The sequence below is a fragment of the Natrix helvetica genome (genome assembly GCF_964273705.1).
Source record: "Natrix helvetica genome assembly, chromosome: 5".
Lineage (NCBI taxonomy): Eukaryota > Metazoa > Chordata > Lepidosauria > Squamata > Natricidae > Natrix > Natrix helvetica.
In genome coordinates, this window is record NC_138551.1 from 103,162,191 (window position 1) to 103,179,486 (window position 17,296).

The window sequence follows — 17,296 nt, forward strand, 5'->3', positions numbered from 1 at the left end:
TCCCCCATTGACTTTGCTTGTCAGAAGGTTTCAAAGGGGGATCCCATGACCCCGTTAACACTGCAACCGTCATAAATATGAGTCAGTTCCAAAACATCTGAATTTTGATCACATGACCATAGGGATGCTGCAACAGTCATAAGTATGGAAAAACCTCCATAAGTCACTTACTTCAGTGCTGTTGTAACTTTGAACAGGCACTATATTACTGTTAGTTTAGTCAAATGACTAAACTAAACTGTTGTAAGTCGAGAATTAGCTCTACCATTTCAGATCTCTTCTTTAAAAATCTCCAGTGTTGGAGTTGGCCATTGGAAATTATCCTTAACTGCATCCTTATTTTCATGCAGTTTCACAACTATAGCTGTGCTTTGAATTCCTCCCTTAAAAAAAGAAAAATAGAGTGGAATGGATAGATCTTTGAACAAAAGCATAATGGATAACCCTCTAAGATCAGGGGTGTCCAAACTTGGGAACTTTAAGACTTGTGGACTTCAACTCCCAGAATTCTCTTCCAACGAAAACAGAGCTCTGAAGGATTGTGTGCGGTCCTCCCGAGCTCTGTTTTCATTGGCAAAGGGTTGCAAGAGGCTGTTGCAGCCGAAAATGGAGCTCGGGAGCCCATTTTCGCTGGCAAAGCACTCAGGCCACCACAGGCACCCCTGACACAAGTGTTGTCAAGCTGGCCACGCCCCCGCTCCCTGGCCTGGTCCCTGATCAATCACAACCCTGAGGCAGCCCTCAGTGAAATCGCGTTTGATCCCCCTGCTCTAGATATTCTTCAACTTCTACTCTGAACGAGGATTTTAGCTAATGCCAATAGCATTTGGACTCCAGTAATCTTCCCAAGAGCCTTGTTTTCCAAGGCTTGATTTACCAGTATGCAGATTACCCATGAGCCTTTCAGGAAAAAAAACAGGAAGGCAAAATCTCCATGACTGTTCAACGGTTTCCCACGCATTTTTTTTTTTAAAAAAAGGCATAGCCAAAGTCTCTGGGAGTCCCTAACTCTGCCGTTTTTAATGTCCCATAGCAAATCATGCGTACCGCCATGAAGTACAACCTGGGTCTGGACCTGAGAACAGCTGCCTATGTCAACGCGATTGAGAAAGTCTTCAAAGTGTACAACGAAGCCGGTCTGACCTTCACATAAGCGGCTTCCTCCCGTCTTCAGCCTGACACCCCCGTGTTCTGAGTCCCGTTGGAAAAAAAAAAAGGTTTACGAGAAGTTTACACAGAAAAACTCCCTTTCTCACTTCACCGTAGTGGAATTGATTCTCAGATAGCTTCCGTTTAAGCTAGTCCTTTTTTTAAAAATGCAATATTGGGGGAGAGGGAGGAGGGGAAAACCATGGATTTAGGGTTCCATGTCGAGAGAGACGACTACAGATAGCCAGCTCCTCTGCACCGCCTAGAATTTTTTTTTGTAGGTTTCATCTTGAGACGTTAAAACCTGTTCCCTTTTTTTCTTGTACGGAAGCGTGCCTTGCCGCCATTAGCAAATTTAGCATCGCTTCTGACAATGTATAACGCTGAAGGAAATATTAACTGTTCAAGCACTTTGGCTTCCGGCAACGCTATACTTGTAGTTTAGGCACTTTTGAGTAAATAGCTCTTGGATCGTTTCTGAGGACTGAATGGGTGACCTTCAGGGAATAACCTAGATTTTTTTCCCCACTTTTACAGTTAGAGGAGAGCCTTGTTCCCTTTAAGTCGCTGTTGTGTTATTTCTTTCCTTTTTTAAAAAAAAACAACTTAGCTCCTGCTACAGGCCTGCCTCTAAATCATGTACTTAGCCTCACCTTGATTTAAGCACTGTCCAGCTGTGCATAAAAAGAGGAAATCCAGAAATTCTTTTTATAAGCTGAACAAGCATCGTTGATGCACAGATGACCATGGGAGAACGGCTTCTTGTCACTACATATCCACTTAGCTTATGTATTATTATTATTTTTTTTAAAAAGGATAACATGTACTTGAGCATAACCTTGGGACGTCTGAAGAATTTTTGTAAGTTTTTATTCTTCTTGTACTTTAGTTTTTGAAGTGCTTTTAGCATTAGCGTTGGTCCGTTGAACAATTAAAACGTAGAAATTATCGTTACCAAGAACACTGGCAGGCACACCGACACAATTTTTGCTCCATTCATCTGGAAAATGCTGAACCTGAAAAAAATGATTAGAGGGGGAGCTTCGAATCAGGATTGGATTGTTCTCATAGCTGCCTTGAGGGTCTCGACATGGTCTTGTGTCCAGATGAATTCTATAAAGTGCCAGATGTATTTACCTAATCAGTTAGGTTGTTTTTAAAACACACCCTAGCCCCTCTTGAAAATTCATGGTTATTTTTTTTCTAGCTCCTTTATAACTCATGACATAACATGGCAACAAAAGCAATTATTAAAAGTTGACATTTTGAAACATGCTCTGGTCTGTGTGTTTTCTACTCTGCGTCAGTGGAGATGGGTTGGGATGTGGCTGAGAAGACTCCAGTTCCCACACAGGTCCCATTGACACAGTCCCAGAATTTTTCAGTCATTCCCAGAAATTACATCCATACAAGGTAAGGTTCTCCTCGCACATATGTGCTAGTTGTTCCCGACTCTAGGGGGCGGTGCTCATCTCCATTTCAAAGCCGAAGAGCCGGCGCTGTCTCTATAGTCATGTGGCCAGCATGCCTAAAAGCTGAATGCGCATGGAATGCTGTTACCTTCCCACCAAAGGTGGTTCCTATTTTTCTACTTGCATTTTTTACATGCTTTTGAACTGCCAGGTTGGCAGAAGTTGGGACAAGTAACGGGAACTCACTCTGTTACGCGGCACTAGGGATTCGAACCACCGAACTGCCTACTTTTCTGATCAACAACCTTAGCGTCTTAGCCACTGAGCCACCACGTCCCATACATACATATAAGCGTATTTAAAGTGAATGCCTTTTTTTTCCTGTTTGACAGAAGCAACTTGAGCTCCACCAAAAGAAGTGATAAACATGGACATTTTATTCATGTTTATTTTTTTTTAATGAACTTATATGGCTACCCAGCTCAAACAATGTTACTTTAGGTGATTTACAATTCAAAATGAAAACAGTAATCCGTTTCCTTCCCCTGATGTGGAGATCATTCATGGAAATTGATAAAAGGAGAATATTTGTGGCTCAGGATTAAAATAAAGGTCCTTGGTACTCTCTGAGCTTGGTGGTTTTCTCTGTTCAGATTCCTCCACTGGACGCTTTGAGAAGACAGTGTCCTCTTAGTTTCCTGATATAATAGAATCATGGCTGGAAGGGCCTTGGAGATCTAGTCCAGTGATGGCAAATGTTTCTGTCCTCATGTACCTAAATTGTGTGCAAGGCATCACATCCACAATGCAGTGCCCCCCACCCCCTTGTGCGTGCGGTACCCACCCAACCCATGCTAGGGAGGAGTTTTTGCCCTCCCCAGGTTCCAGAGGCTTTCCTCAAGCCTCTGGGAGGGCGAAAACTGCCTCCTTCAGGCTCAGGAGGCCAGAAACACCCATTTCCGAACTCCGGAAAGCCTCCAGAGCCCGGGGGGGGGGGACCATTTTCACCCTCCCAGAAGCTTGAGGAAAGCCTCCACAGCCTGGGGAGAGCAAAAAAGGGACTTCCGGAAGCTCTGTTTTTGCCCTCCCTAAACTCCGGAGGCTTTCCTGGAGCCTGGGGAGGGCGAAAACGTCCTCCCCTGGAGGCCCTCCTGAAGCCAGAAATGGTCTGTTTCCGAACTTCCGGTAGGCCCCTTTTTCGCCCTTGCCAGGCTCCGGAGGCTTTCCTTGAGCTTGGGGAGGATGAAAACAGCCTCCCCCGGCCCTCTGAAGAGGCCAAAAATCAGCTGGCCAGTGTGCGCATGCGTGCTGGAGCTGACATAGGGCTATGGCTCACGTGCCTGCAGAGATGGCTCTGCGTGCCACCTGTGACACGTGTGCCATAGGTTCGCCATCACAGTTCTAGGCCAAACCCCTGCCCAAGGCAGGAGATCTTCCACTCTTGACAAACCTCTTCTTGAAAAATTCCACTGATGGAGCATCCACAACCCCAGAAGGCAAGCTGTTTCATTCATTCGTTCTCTCAGGAAATTCCTCCTTAGTTCTAGGTTGACTCTATCTTCCACCCCATTACTTCTTCTCCTGCCCTCAAGTACTTTGGAGAATAGGTTGATCCCCCTCTTCTCTCTGGCTGCCTCCTCAAACACTGGAAGAGAGCTTTCATGTCACCCCTAATCCTTTGATAGGCAAAGCATATATTGCCTTAGCTCTTCATTGTACGATTTAGAATAGAAGAGAACAAGAGAGTTGGAAGGGACCTTGGAGGTCTTCTAGTCCAACCCCCTGCCTGGACAGGAAACCCTATACCATTTCAGACAAATGGTTATCCAACAACATCTTAAAAACTTCCAGTGTTGTGGCATTTACAACTTCTGAAGGCAAGTTGTTCCACTGATTAATTGTTCTGTCAAGAAATTTCTCCTTAGTTCTGGGTTGCTTCTCTCCTTGATTAGTTTCCACCAATTGCAAGAAGCCTCAGGTGCCTTGGAGAATAGTTTGACTCCCTCTTCTTTGTGGCAGCCCCTGAGATATTGGAACACTGCTATCATGTCTCCCCTAATCCTCCTTTTCATTAAACTAGACATACCCAGTTCCTGCAGCCATTCTTCATATGTTTTAGCCTCCAGTCCCCTAATACTCTTTGTTGCTCTTCTCTGCACACTTTCTAGAGTCTCCACATCTTTTTTATATTGTGGCATCTTTTTTTTACATTTAGTCTTTTCACTCTGCAGGATATACTCACGGAAAGCAATGATCAGGAGATCACTTCCGGTCACTGAAGGTGACGGACGTGCTGTCCGCTTTTCGTCTCTCTGTTGGGCTCCTTTAAGGAGCACAGGGGGCCTCGGAGGGGCCACCTGCCGCAGGGCGGCTTGCTGGAACCCCCTGGATTCAGCGGCTGCCGGCGGGAGTATTTCCAGCATCGCCCCAGGAGCCGGGGAGCGGAGGGGGGGCATGGAACAGCACTTGGCTGCCTGCCCTTTCGCTGAATGAGGAAGGAGTTAATTGAGGAGCGGTTGGAATGCGGATGGTGAGAGATCCATCCTAATCTTAATCATCGTTAACAGATAAGCAGCAGACTATTGTAAGTTCGTGTTCAATCTATTGGAAGCTGGAAGTTTAGAGGGGGGTTTCTTTTTCTCTTTACCTCCCTCGGATAAAGTGGCATTTGAACTATCTCTCTATATATTGGAATGGAGAGAGAATAAAGGCTGACTTGTCACCTGTATTAACTATGTGAGAAAGATTTATATCACAACTGCAAGAGGTGATTGCGGAGCTGTTTTGTTAAAGGAAAAAAAACTTTATGGAAATCTTTGTTCTTCTCCCCGTGAAAGGAGGAGCAAAGATGGCTCCCTTCCCTCTTCGTTTTTGTACTTACAATTGAAGTCTGCCTTTTGAAACTACCTTTGAAAAATCTCTGGCATTGTATTATTACCCCCTCTGAAGGACCTCTGGACCTCTCCTGTTATGTGGTCTTCCTGGATTTTGATTATTTGATTTTCTCCTTTCTGGTGTGCCTCCGTGCCTTGGAACTGTGATGGAGAACTAACTTTTCACTTTTGGATTTGCCTGCCTCCTTGGATCGGCACAGCTGCGCACTCCACTGACGCCATTTCTTTTGTAAAAGACTTATAGCATCTCTGAACTCAGATAAATGTGGCCCAAAACACCACCAACGGGCAAGTCATTCTCGGCTCCCACTTCTGCCACCTCCAGTCCAATTATGCATCAGACGAAAATTACTTCATTGTTACAACAAGAAGGGACTGGAGAGAGTTCAAAAGACTTATCTGTTACTCAGATGTTTCAGGAAATTATGAGGGGCCAAAATGAGTTGAAAAAAGAGGTGACATACCTCAAAGAAGAACTCAGAGGTGTACAACACCATATAACAGAAAACAAAAAAAGAATTAATGTGTTGGAGGAGGGGGGCAGCTGGATTGGGGGAGGAAGTTAAGGTAATCCAGAAGGGGAATTTAGAATTGGAAAATTTCATGGCAAAAATAGAACTTGAAAGAATGTCCTTTTTTCTCAGATTCCAGAACCTACCAGAGACATAAAATGAAGATCTTAAGGATATTATGAGTACAATTTTAGCAGAATATATTAAGAGAGACAAAGAACAGTTGTGGTGGGATATGGATCTGGTTTACAGGATTAATTCAGCATATGCTAGAACACATAATGTTCCAAGGGAGGTACATGTTAAATTTCTTAGGAGGATCATGAGGGACGAGGTGCTAGGGGCCCAAAGGGGGGGAATCACTAAAATATAAAGATAAAGAAATTACCATTCTTAAGCAAATTCCGAAAAAAAATAAGAGAAAAAAGGAGGAAGTACTCCTCCTTATCAAAGAAATTATACAATAAAGGAGTTTGGTTTAGATGGTTATTGCCAGAGGGAATGTTGATTTTTTGGGGAGGGAAACAGAATTAATACAGTGGGGGAGGCAGAAGCCTTCATTAAAAAACATAGTTCTCTTCTAGAGGATGAAAATATGGGAGGTAGTGAAAAAGGTAGTAATGTACAAGATATGAAGGAGGGAGGGGCGGTGGCTCCATCTGGGGACGGGCGAGGGAGCAATATCGAAAACGCTCAGGTCACAAAAATAAATGTATTTGAAATATTGTAATTGTTGATATACTAGAAAGTGACAAAAAAGAGATGATTGAACACATGGTTGATATAATGTAGAATAAGATTCTGTTTTTGCTTATCTTTTATACGTTGTCTTTAACATTGTAAAAATTGTGAGATTTGGAGGGATTTCTACCACTAGCACGGGAGCTTCCAAAATTTTCTATGTACTTTTTTACCTTTCCCCATAAATGTTTAAAAACCATTAAAATTCTTTTTTTTAAAAAGGAAAGAAATGATCAGAAACAAGCTGTCCCCATTCACTTGGAAACCAAGTTTTTTAATGTTTAATGCGACAAAATTTCCGCAATATATAATTTAACCTTCAAGAAAGATGTAAAATACATCTAATAGGGTAGCCATGGGAAGATAATTTCTAATGCATAAAAAGATAATTGCATCATTTCAAATGTGCCAGGTAAGCCAAAAGGAAGACCACCCTATTTAGGTTGAAACATTCTTCTTTTCTTCCTTCTTCTCTCCGCTCTCCCCAAAGCTTTTACCCCACGCCGTTATCTGACCAGTGACATTTTGCACGGCTTTTTCACCAGTATCTTGCGCCGTTTTGCAGGTGTTATCAATAACTATAAAAACAAAGGGGAAATCACAAGAGGGTTAAAGGTCCCTAATATACAACTTTGCCTCCCTTGGGATATACCGTGTTTCCCTGAAAATATGACAGGGTCTTATTTTCTTTTTACTTACAAAATATGGCCTTGGGTTTATTATAGGGGAGGGCTTATTGTTTTGGGGTTGCTGGGCGGCTGCTCCCTTGCGAACTGGCTCCCGAAGAGCTGGGCACAGCCTCAGGGGCAAAGCAGCCATGAGGTGACCAAGCTCACGAGCAACCGCTCGGCAACCCCCCTCTCCAGCCGGGCAGAGCGCATTCACTGACCTAGCGGGTATCCTTAATGTCCCAAGCCGTGGGAGCTGGGGAACAGGCAGAGTGCCACATTGTCACCTTAATGATACCCCCTAGGTCAGTGAATGGTGCTCTGCCTGGCTGGAGAGGGGGTTTGCCGGGCGTTTGCTTGTGAGCTTGGTCACCTCATGGCTGCTTTGCCCCTGAGGCTGTGCCTGGCTCTTCTGGAGCCAGTTCGCATGGGAGCAGCTGCCCGGCAACTCCCCCCTCTGGCCAGGCAGAACGCCACTCCCCAAGCTTGCGGTATCATTAAGGCACCAAGCAATGTGAGCGCCTTTCTCCCCCCCCCCCCGGCTCCTGTGCCGTGGCGCCTTCAGGATACCGCTATGTTGGTGAGCGGTGCTCTGCCTGGCCAGAGGGGGGGATTGTCCAAGGGGTTTATTTTCGGGGGTGGCCTTATATTTTTGCCCACGCGAAAAATGTGGCAAGGCTTTAATTTCAGGACAGGTCGTATTTTCGGGGAAACACGGTAGCAAAATTGACCTTTCCTGAAGTCTGTCATAAATTATCTCTGAAGTCTCTTCAGAGGATAGATTCCCAGAGCCTTTTATATTAAAATCCAGGGGTGTCAAACTCAAGGCCTGTGGATGGATCCAACCTGCGTGGTTCTTAGATCTGGCCCACGGGGCCTCCCTGGAAACAGTGAAGGAGCAGGCCATGGTGCCTCTGCCAGCAAAAATGGAGCTCAGCCGGGCCGCACGTGACCCTCCCGAGCTCCATTTTCACTGGCAGAGGATCGCAAGAGGCCGTCACAGCCAAAAATGGAAGCCTGTTTTCTCCGGCAGAGCGCTTGGGTCGCCACAGGAGCTCCTGACATGAATGACGTTGAACTGGCCATGCCCCCTGGCCATATCCCCCACTGTCCACCCCCAGGTCAATCACAACCCTGATGCGGCCCTCAATGAAATCGAGTTTGACACCCCTATTATAATCTGACCGAAACCATGTGATCTTGGGATGCTGCTGATAATTCTTAAGGTTCCAAGATCCATGTGATCCAGTCCACTTAACAAATTACACTTCTCAAGAGATACCATCCCATTCAACCCTTTCTTAACAAAGAGCTCCCTAATGACAGCATTTGGCTTTTCCCCAGTATAATGCTGATTTGTTCAAAATGAGTTTTGAAAAATCCTAAATAATTAAACATTGACCAGACCAATTTGTCAATGGTTCAATTTCAATCTTTTGAAAAAAGATGACACATTCGTTGTTGGATTTTATTTTCTATGACCATGTTTTCAATCCTGAATCCTAATCCTATTCATAATCAAGTTGTGAGGCCTGGAAGCCATCTTTTGCACTGGGCCTTCAGGCCTGCCACATTTGATGCTGTGGGAAAATGGGAGGGGGGATTATATGGACTATGGGAGATATATAGTCATAGTAACATTCCTTTCTCCGAGAGTTAGGGCCACTCTGCCCTGCACCTGGAAGGGTGTGACTGGGAGGCATCTCCAGTTGGGACAGTGCCTGATTGGACCATGTGATGGACATGTGGATGCTGAGCAGGGATTTGGACTTTCAATTGGGTGGGGAGAACCTGGAAACTTTCAGATTTGGGTTTTCCCAGATATGCCAATATGACATCTCTAATAAAGTGGAACTTTGAGGAACTTCAAGCCTCAGAGTCTTCTTTGGTTGAGGGTGTTACTTGGAACCCTGACATTAATCCAAATCCCCTTTAAAACTCCTGAGCCCCAAACGTCGACCCAACACCGGGGGGAGGGGGGGCCGTGAAGACTCAGAAAGATGGAGGACACAAGTAATCTTCCATTGACTCTGAGTATTGATAGTTTCTAGGATAATTTACAAACTTGAAGCTCCTTCTGGCTTTCCAAAAAGAAACAGAAATTAAGCCCACCATTAATCAAGTTCGCTCTTGGTAACCCTGCCATTATAACTGAAGTTGGCACCGATCCAGAAGTGATTTGCTATTTCTTCATCGGTAAAATTCTTCTGGCTTCTCAGTCTCACCCATAATGCTTGGATGGGTCTCCCATCCAAGTCTTAAACAAACCTGAACCTGCTTAGCTCTTTGAGATCAACCAAGATCAATCGGTGGCAGGAGCAGCCTAGTACAAAACTGTGCCCAATAAAGTGCATTTGATTTTTAAAAACAACAACAACAACATTGACTTTCTCCTTCAAGAACAATTCAATTTCAATTTATTTGATTTGTTAGCCGCTCCCTCTCCACAAGGGACTCGGGGCGGCGGACAGATGTACCATTTTCTTTTATTGTACGAGTGAAGGTGCTGCTTGTAACTGAATATAAGCTGTCTGCCTTACCTTTCTGACCAGTTTCTGTCACCTGATCCAGAATCTGCTGCGCAGCCTGCCCTGCTGAGTTAACTGCAATCATAAACAGTATCATAAATTACTGTCACAGCAATCGAACACCAGTTGCCTAAAACAGTTCATTTTACATTTAAAAAAAAAACAATAGCCAAACTAGTATGTACGGTGAAAACAATGCTATTTAGAAAGGCCTATGCCAGGCCTGCAGCCATCTTTTCTTTTGGGTCTTTGGCCTGCCACACTTTCTATTATTCTGCTATGCATTTTCTATTGTGGGAAAATGGGAGTGGGGGTTGTAGGAGTTAGATGCTATGTAGCCATAACAAAATTATTTCTAGAAAGCCAAGGTCATCCTTTGTCTCTGCACCTGACCGGAACTGGATGGGTGGAACTGCCAGCAGGGCAGTGGGAGATTGGACCATGTGATTGACTTGTGGGTGTGGGGGCAAGATCTTGAACTTTCAACTGGGTGGGGGAAACCGGGAAGCTTTCAGATTTGGGTTTTCCCACCTGTGCTAACATGGCTCTCTTAATAAATTGGAACTTTGAGCAATACTTTGCCTTGGACTCTGATTTACTTTTGGATGCTATTTGGAACACTGACAATCTATTTAGCATAAAAAATCCTAGTAGTAGGAATAAATTTGGTTACTAATAACTACATTCCAATTTTTCTGAAAAAAAGTTATGTTTTGTGCATGACCCGTGTTCTAGAGGGATCCTGATCTCAACATCAGCTTCCAAGCATCACTTAGGGTCAACTTTAGAGCTCTTTGGTGGCAAATTCAAGCTTCCAGAGATCATTCAGGGTCAAATAGATCCTACAGGGTTAATTCTGGGGTCAACCCAAGCTCTATAGGTCATTCCAAGTCAACTGAAGCTTCTGGAGTGATCCTGGTCTTAACACCAACTTCCAAAGTTTATTTACTGTCAACTTTAGAGCTCTTTGGTGGCCAACCCAAGCCTACAGAGGTCAGTTGAAAGTCAAATCAAGCCTCAAGGGTTCATCAGGGGGTCAACCCAATCCTCTAGAGGTCATTTCAGGTCAACTGAAACTTCTGGAGTAATCACTGTCTGAACATCAGCTTCCAAGGAATATTTGGGTTCAACCTCTAGGGCCTTTGGTGGCCCACTCAAGCCTTCTCCAGGGTCATTTGGAGATCAACTCAAGTAGCTAATGGTGCTCAGCTCTGTTCATTGGAAAGGGCAAGAGATGATGTGCTGAATGCTGCATTGAATCTTGAATGTAGCAAAAGAATGCATTGCAAAGGATCTCTGAATTCTTAGAATAGCATATTCTAGTTGGGTCATGTTTCACAGTGGAGGATGCATCATATGCAGTTGAACTACTGAGTTTCAGAGAGCACCAAGAACTCCTTGGTTCAACCCAGAGCTACAAATATTCTCTTCTATTGTGTTTCTCACTGACTACCAAACTAAAACTATTTGGTTGCTTAAGACAGCTTTTCTCCATCCTTGGTAACCCTTGTCTGAGTAATAAATGTTTGAAACCTGAAAGTAAGGGAGAAACCATTTGATTATGTCAATGGAGATACAGTATATGGAATTCTTGCTGTTCCAGTCTTCTTCTTAGATTTCTCTGTTCTCTTTGTCTCCTTTGTCAAAACATTGTCTTCTGGAAATACCAATGAAGCCCAATAATTTCTCACTGGTCCCTTGGAAGATGGTGCAGAGGGAATGTTGAAAGCTTGATGGTGGTAGTTCAATGGCTGTTTGGTTCTTCCTTCTCTTTCTGAGCTTTTATGGTTAACTATGGTTGATAACCTGGTGTTGCCTAGGTATTTATTTATCCTAATCCTGTATTAAGACAGGAAGAGACCTGATTTCAGCAGCAATTAAATTAGTTGCAAATGTTTTCCTTGTGCCCCCAGAAGTGTCAAGGAAAGTGATACCACTTTGATGTTCTGCTAGCTGATCCGTGATCATTTGGTACGCTCTTTTCTGATCTTAATTTAGAAGTGGCTGCTTGTCCGTGATATTTGCCCTAAGCTGTTCGACGTTGTAGTTCTTTTCTCGGATGTAATCTGTATGAAGTATGGTCTCATAGTGGAGGCAGAATTGCAGTAATATTGGCCGTATCTAAACAGAATACGCACCCCGAGGGGTTTTAGGAGTGTCTTACGCCCACAGTATTTATTTCCAAAGAGTAAGTCATCTGTGTACCAAGTTTGGTTGAAGTTGCTCGAGGCGTTCCAGAGTTATGCTGGAACGCACACACACACACAGAGACATACACACGCACAGACGTAGAGAAAGAAGACTTTGTGTCTTCTGATATTCTGCGTGGAACCACATGAACTGGATAGCACTAGCAATAGCACTTAGATTTATATACCGCTTCACAGTGCTTTTACAGCTCTCTCTAAGTGTGTAAAAGAGTCAGCCTCTTGCCCCCAACAATCTGGGTCCTCTTTTTACCCACCTCGGAAGGATGGAAGGCTGAGTCAACCTTGAGCCTGGTGGGATTCGAACTGCTGGAGTGAGAAGTGAGTTAGCCTGAAGTACTGCATTCTAACCACTGCCCTACCACTGCTTTTCTGGCACAAAAATGTCATTATTATTATTATTTCAATGGATCAGGAAAATAGAGGCAGCATAGGACAACTGAGAAATTGCAGATTCCCCCCCCCCCCGCCCCTGCCCCATGCATAGCTTAGCAGAAATTATCCCAAAAAAGAGTTAGGTGAACAGATGCTAGAGGCTCAGAATGAACTCTTAAGCAGAAGAGAGAAAAAAAACTATGAGAAAACTATTTTAAGAAAATATAATTGGTGGACTCCTTGTGCCAAAATCTATGTTTATGAGGGCTAATCCTGTCTTCGGTCATAACCGAACTCTGGGAAAGTTACATTAGTCAGTGAAAGTCAAAAACAAGGAATCAGGGACAAGGAATTTAAGCTTGGGCCTTATAGTAAGATTTATTACTTTTAAAAGGCACTACTTAATTCTTTCTGATTTTTGTCTCCCAGCTGTAAAATTTGCTGCTTTGAGAATTCTGTAAGTCACCTTGATTTCTGGCCAGCTGGTGAACGTATATAAAGGTATATAATTATTACTCTTTGGAGAAGTTTAAAATAACATCTTGTGACTTGACAGGACTTGAATGGAAAGCTACAGAATGCCATGTGTGAGTGTGTCTTTCAATTTTTTGAACCACACCTTTTGAAAAAAAAAAGAGTAAAAGGCAAGATAATGCCCCAGGGTGACACAGTTCTGGGAGAATAAAGATGAAAACCAAACATTCTCATTTTCTAATAAACAAGAAATTCTTTGTTAAAACATTTCTTGAGTTTCTATTCAACCCACATGCCTGTGCTCTGATTTTTACTTATGAAATCTCATGGCACCCTCAACATCTGAAGTGGGTACTCGTGTTACATAACAACTCACCCCACCCCACATCGCCCCCAAAAAAAACTTGAGGGGAAAAGACAGAGGTTTTTTTTTACTCCTCCCCTCTCTAAATTTTCACATACAATACAAGGTCTACGAAATGATTCCCTGCAGAGCTCTTATTTTTTTCTACTCCTTCTCACTTCTCTCCGTCCCGAGACGCCACAAGGAGGAAGAAACTGAGGACATCAATGGTGAAGAAACAAAAGATCCCAAGGAAGAAAAGGGAGGGAGGGAGGGAGGGAAGGAAGGATAGGAAGGAAAGAAGGAAGGAAAGGAAGGAAGAAAGAAAAGGAAGGAAGAAAAGGAAGGAAAGGAAGGGAGGGAGGGAGGGAGGGAGGGAAGGATAGGAAGGATAGGAAGGGAAGAAGGAAGGAAAGGAAGGAAGGAAGAAAAGGAAGGAAGAAAAGAAGGAAAGGAAGGGAGGGAGGGAGGGAGGGAGGGAGGGAGGGAAGGAAGGATAGGAAGGAAAGAAGGAAGGAAAGGAAGGAAAGGAAGGAAGGAAGAAAAGGAAGGAAGAAAAGAAGGAAAGGAAGGGAGGGAGGGAAGGAAGGATAGGAAGGATAGGAAGGAAAGAAGGAAGGAAAGGAAGGAAGGAAGAAAAGGAAGGAAGAAAAGAAGGAAAGGAAGGGAGGGAGGGAGGGAGGGAGGGAGGGAAGGAAGGATAGGAAGGAAAGAAGGAAGGAAAGGAAGGAAGGAAGAAAAGGAAGGAAGAAAAGAAGGAAAGGAAGGGTGGGAGGGAGGGAGGGAGGGAAGGAAGGATAGGAAGGATAGGAAGGAAAGAAGGAAGGAAAGGAAGGAAGGAAGAAAAGGAAGGAAGAAAAGAAGGAAAGGAAGGGAGGGAGGGAGGGAGGGAGGGAGGGAAGGAAGGATAGGAAGGATAGGAAGGAAAGAAGGAAGGAAAGGAAGGAAGGAAGAAAAGGAAGGAAGAAAAGAAGGAAAGGAAGGGAGGGAGGGAGGGAGGGAAGGAAGGATAGGAAGGATAGGAAGGAAAGAAGGAAGGAAAGGAAGGAAGGAAGAAAAGGAAGGAAGAAAAGAAGGAAAGGAAGGGAGGGAGGGAGGGAGGGAGGGAAGGAAGGATAGGAAGGATAGGAAGGAAAGAAGGAAGGAAAGGAAGGAAGGAAGAAAAGGAAGGAAGAAAAGAAGGAAAGGAAGGGAGGGAGGGAGGGAGGGAAGGAAGGATAGGAAGGAAAGAAGGAAGAAAAGGAAGGAAGGAAGGAAGGATAGGAAGGAAAGAAGGAAGAAAAGGAAGGAAGAAAAGAAGGAAGGAAGGAAAGAAGGAAGAAAAGGAAGGAAGAAAAGAAGGAAAGAAAGGGAGGGAGGGAGGGAGGGAAGGAAGGAAGGCTCCATGACCAGGTCTACGAAATGATTCGAAATGAAATAAAGACCAGGTCTACGAAATGATTCCCTGCAGAGCTCTTATTTTTTTCACTTCTCTCCGTCCCAAGATGCCACAAGGAGGAAGAAACTGAGGACATCAATGGTGAAGAAACAAAAGATCCCAAGGAAGAAAGGAAGGAAAGGAAAAAAAGAAGGAAGGAAGGAAGGCTTCATGTTTTGAATCTAGCTGTATAAAAAAATCGGCAGGGAAAATATATATAAGCTACCACTTTACCTATTTAAATTAAACTGTTTGTCAAGCATATCGCATTATCTGGCATTATCGTAGTCTCCCCAAAAATGCAGACAGGGAAAGGTTTCCCAGGTCTATCTCACATTCCTTTTATTGGACATATCACGAACTTTCCCTTTTTATTTTATTGGACATATCCCTTTCTCCAAGCAAGCCTGGAAATGAACAATTTTCTCTCCTTTAACACCAACATGCACAATCCAACTTAGGAACAGACACTGCGGTGGGGAGCAGTCTCCCTTGACCTCAAGTCCTGATGACTTGACACATTGGTTTATTTTTCTTGGCTATGCTATGCAAGGTTGGCCACTCTCTTTTTCTGGGAGGTCTTTGTAGCTTCCAAATCTGGCTTGCAACTCTCAACTCTTTGGTGGCCTCCCATCCTGTACTACCCAGGTCAGCCAAAATCAGCTAGATGTGGGCACCAAGACCACGTTGAGGTTAGAAGCGAATTCTCCACCTATAAAGGCTAGATATCAACCAAGGGCATTGAAAAGATTCCAGAATGACAAGAGGCGAACCAGAGTCTATTTACCTGTGTCCTGTGCAGTGTTGCCTATCTTGGATGTTTCCTCTGAAAAATTGAATTTAAACATGTTTTCTGTCCGTTGGGGGATGCCTTGCAGTCTGCTCAGCGGTAGATTCTCAGTTTCCAAATGGAGCCCGGGCCGGTTGCTCTGCCTCCAAATCTGTTGGGGTTTATATAACAGAGAACCCCTCCCAGAGGGCATGCGGAGAAGCTCTTGCCAAGCTCTTGTTTGGTAGCTAGTTTCCAGTTTCAAAAGCAAAGCAGGGATGTTTGAAATTACAGTGTTCCCTTTTGGAGGAAGAGGGTGTGGTTAGGCTTAAAAGCATGAGAGAGAGGGGGGGGGGAGAGAAGGAAAAGTTCAAATGTAGTTTTCCATAGCGGCAAAAATGAAAATGATTCTTATCTGGTGTGTTGACAAGGTAGACATATTTCCTGGCTCTTCAAAAACATTTCCAGTGGGAAGTTTACAACCTGGGGACTCTACGGCCACAATAAAAATAAAAATAATTTTTTTTTCAACGGATGGAAGGGGTGGAGAGAGGCTGACAACTGTCAAGGATCGGGGTCTGCTCAGCTGGGCAAAGATTCAACTTTAAATCAAATTTGCAGCCTCGTGATTCCATGAAATGCAGCCCGGTGCATAAGATTGTTTGCTCTTTTGTTAAAAGGGGCTGAAAAGGGGAGAAAAAATGGAAGGACCGCAGTTCAATCCTTTAATAAAAGATCTGATAGACCTTCTTTGAATCTGGTAGGATGCAAATGATGCAGCTTAAACCTTGGGTTTTAGGGAACACTATGGATGTGGTTAGAAGCAATCTGGGATTGAGGAGAAACTTCTTAACAGTGAGGACAATCAACCAGTGGAACGGCTTGCATTCAAACATTGTGGGTGCATCATCATTGGAGACTGGACAGTCACTTCCCTTAAAGCTCCCTTAAAGCTCGTCGCCCTTGCGGGATGGAGCATTACCGCCCACTCCCCACTGGCTGCAGCCCTGCCTGCTCTGCTTAGCTGGGTGGATGGCCAGGAAAGTGGCGAGGGGGCGAGCGCCGGCCAGCATCCCTGCCTCCTTTCTCCGAGAGCCGCAGCAAATAGGTATTGGAAATCGGCCGTACCTTTCCGAACCGATAGCGATGGCAGCCTGGCCATGCCCCCGTACCGGTTTCCTGGTCACCACTTGCTCACCCCGCCCCACCTAATCCAAAGCCACAGCAGCGTGGGAAAACGAGGCTCCCTTGCCAGCTCCTAGCTGTCAAAATAAATTTTCATGGTTCTGTGGGCGTGGCTAGGTGGGGGACATGTGACTGTGTGTGCATGAGTGACATCAAGTAGGCCACGCCCACTCAATCACATCCCCCCCCCCACACACCTAGCCATGCTCACAGAACCGGTAGTAAAACATTTGAAACCCACCACTGATTTCTGGTGCTCCGGCTTGCGGACATGCACTTATGTTCTGGTTTGGACAGTCAGTGCTGAAAAGGTTCCCTATCACTGGTATAGGATCTCCTGCTTGAGCAGGGGGCTGGACTAGAAGACCTCCAAGATCCCTTCCAACTCTATTCTGATTCTGGTTATCAACATTCTCTTCAGCAAGAAGGATCTTGTTGCTGAAACAGAAGATTGATTTTGAAACAGAAGGTCTCACATAGGATCCCGGAAGCCCCAGTTTTGCTACTGAAGATCTGGAAACCAGATCAGCCTTTAAATCTTTTGCAGATACTGTCCTTTTTTCTGACCTTGCTGGCGAGAAGATACAAGGATTGGAAGGAGTGAGCAAATACAGAAGGAAGG

General features: G+C 44.5%; 2 protein-coding genes across 2 annotated transcripts in view; one reads left to right on the forward strand and one right to left on the reverse strand.

The window, feature by feature from the left end:
• Positions 1-2,424, forward strand: part of GLUD1 (glutamate dehydrogenase 1) — a 33,392-nt gene extending 30,968 nt beyond the window's left edge. The window contains exon 13 of the mRNA XM_081956519.1: positions 1,034-2,424. Within this exon, the coding sequence (XP_081812645.1) occupies positions 1,034-1,153 (120 nt within the window). The 3' untranslated portion in view covers positions 1,154-2,424. The remainder of the gene's footprint in view (positions 1-1,033) is intronic.
• A 4,533-nt stretch (positions 2,425-6,957) lies between these two features.
• ADIRF (adipogenesis regulatory factor) lies at positions 6,958-15,752 on the reverse strand. Its single transcript, XM_081956536.1, has 3 exons — positions 15,508-15,752; positions 9,917-9,979; positions 6,958-7,286 (listed from the first exon to the last, which is right to left on the reverse strand). Exons 1-3 carry the CDS (start codon positions 15,701-15,703, stop codon positions 7,147-7,149), a joined length of 399 nt encoding a protein of 132 aa, XP_081812662.1. The 5' UTR covers positions 15,704-15,752; the 3' UTR covers positions 6,958-7,146.
• Between the last annotated feature and the right edge of the window lie 1,544 nt (positions 15,753-17,296).

Coding starts and splice junctions, on each gene's coding strand:
- ADIRF (XM_081956536.1), bottom strand. CDS start 15,703: ATGCCCTCTGGGAGGGGTTCTCTGTTATATAAACCCCAACAGATTTGG. Junction 9,980..15,507: donor CAACACTGCACAGGACACAG/GTAAATAGACTC, acceptor TTATGATTGCAG/TTAACTCAGCAGGGCAGGCT. Junction 7,287..9,916: donor GACAGAAACTGGTCAGAAAG/GTAAGGCAGACA, acceptor TTGTTTTTATAG/TTATTGATAACACCTGCAAA.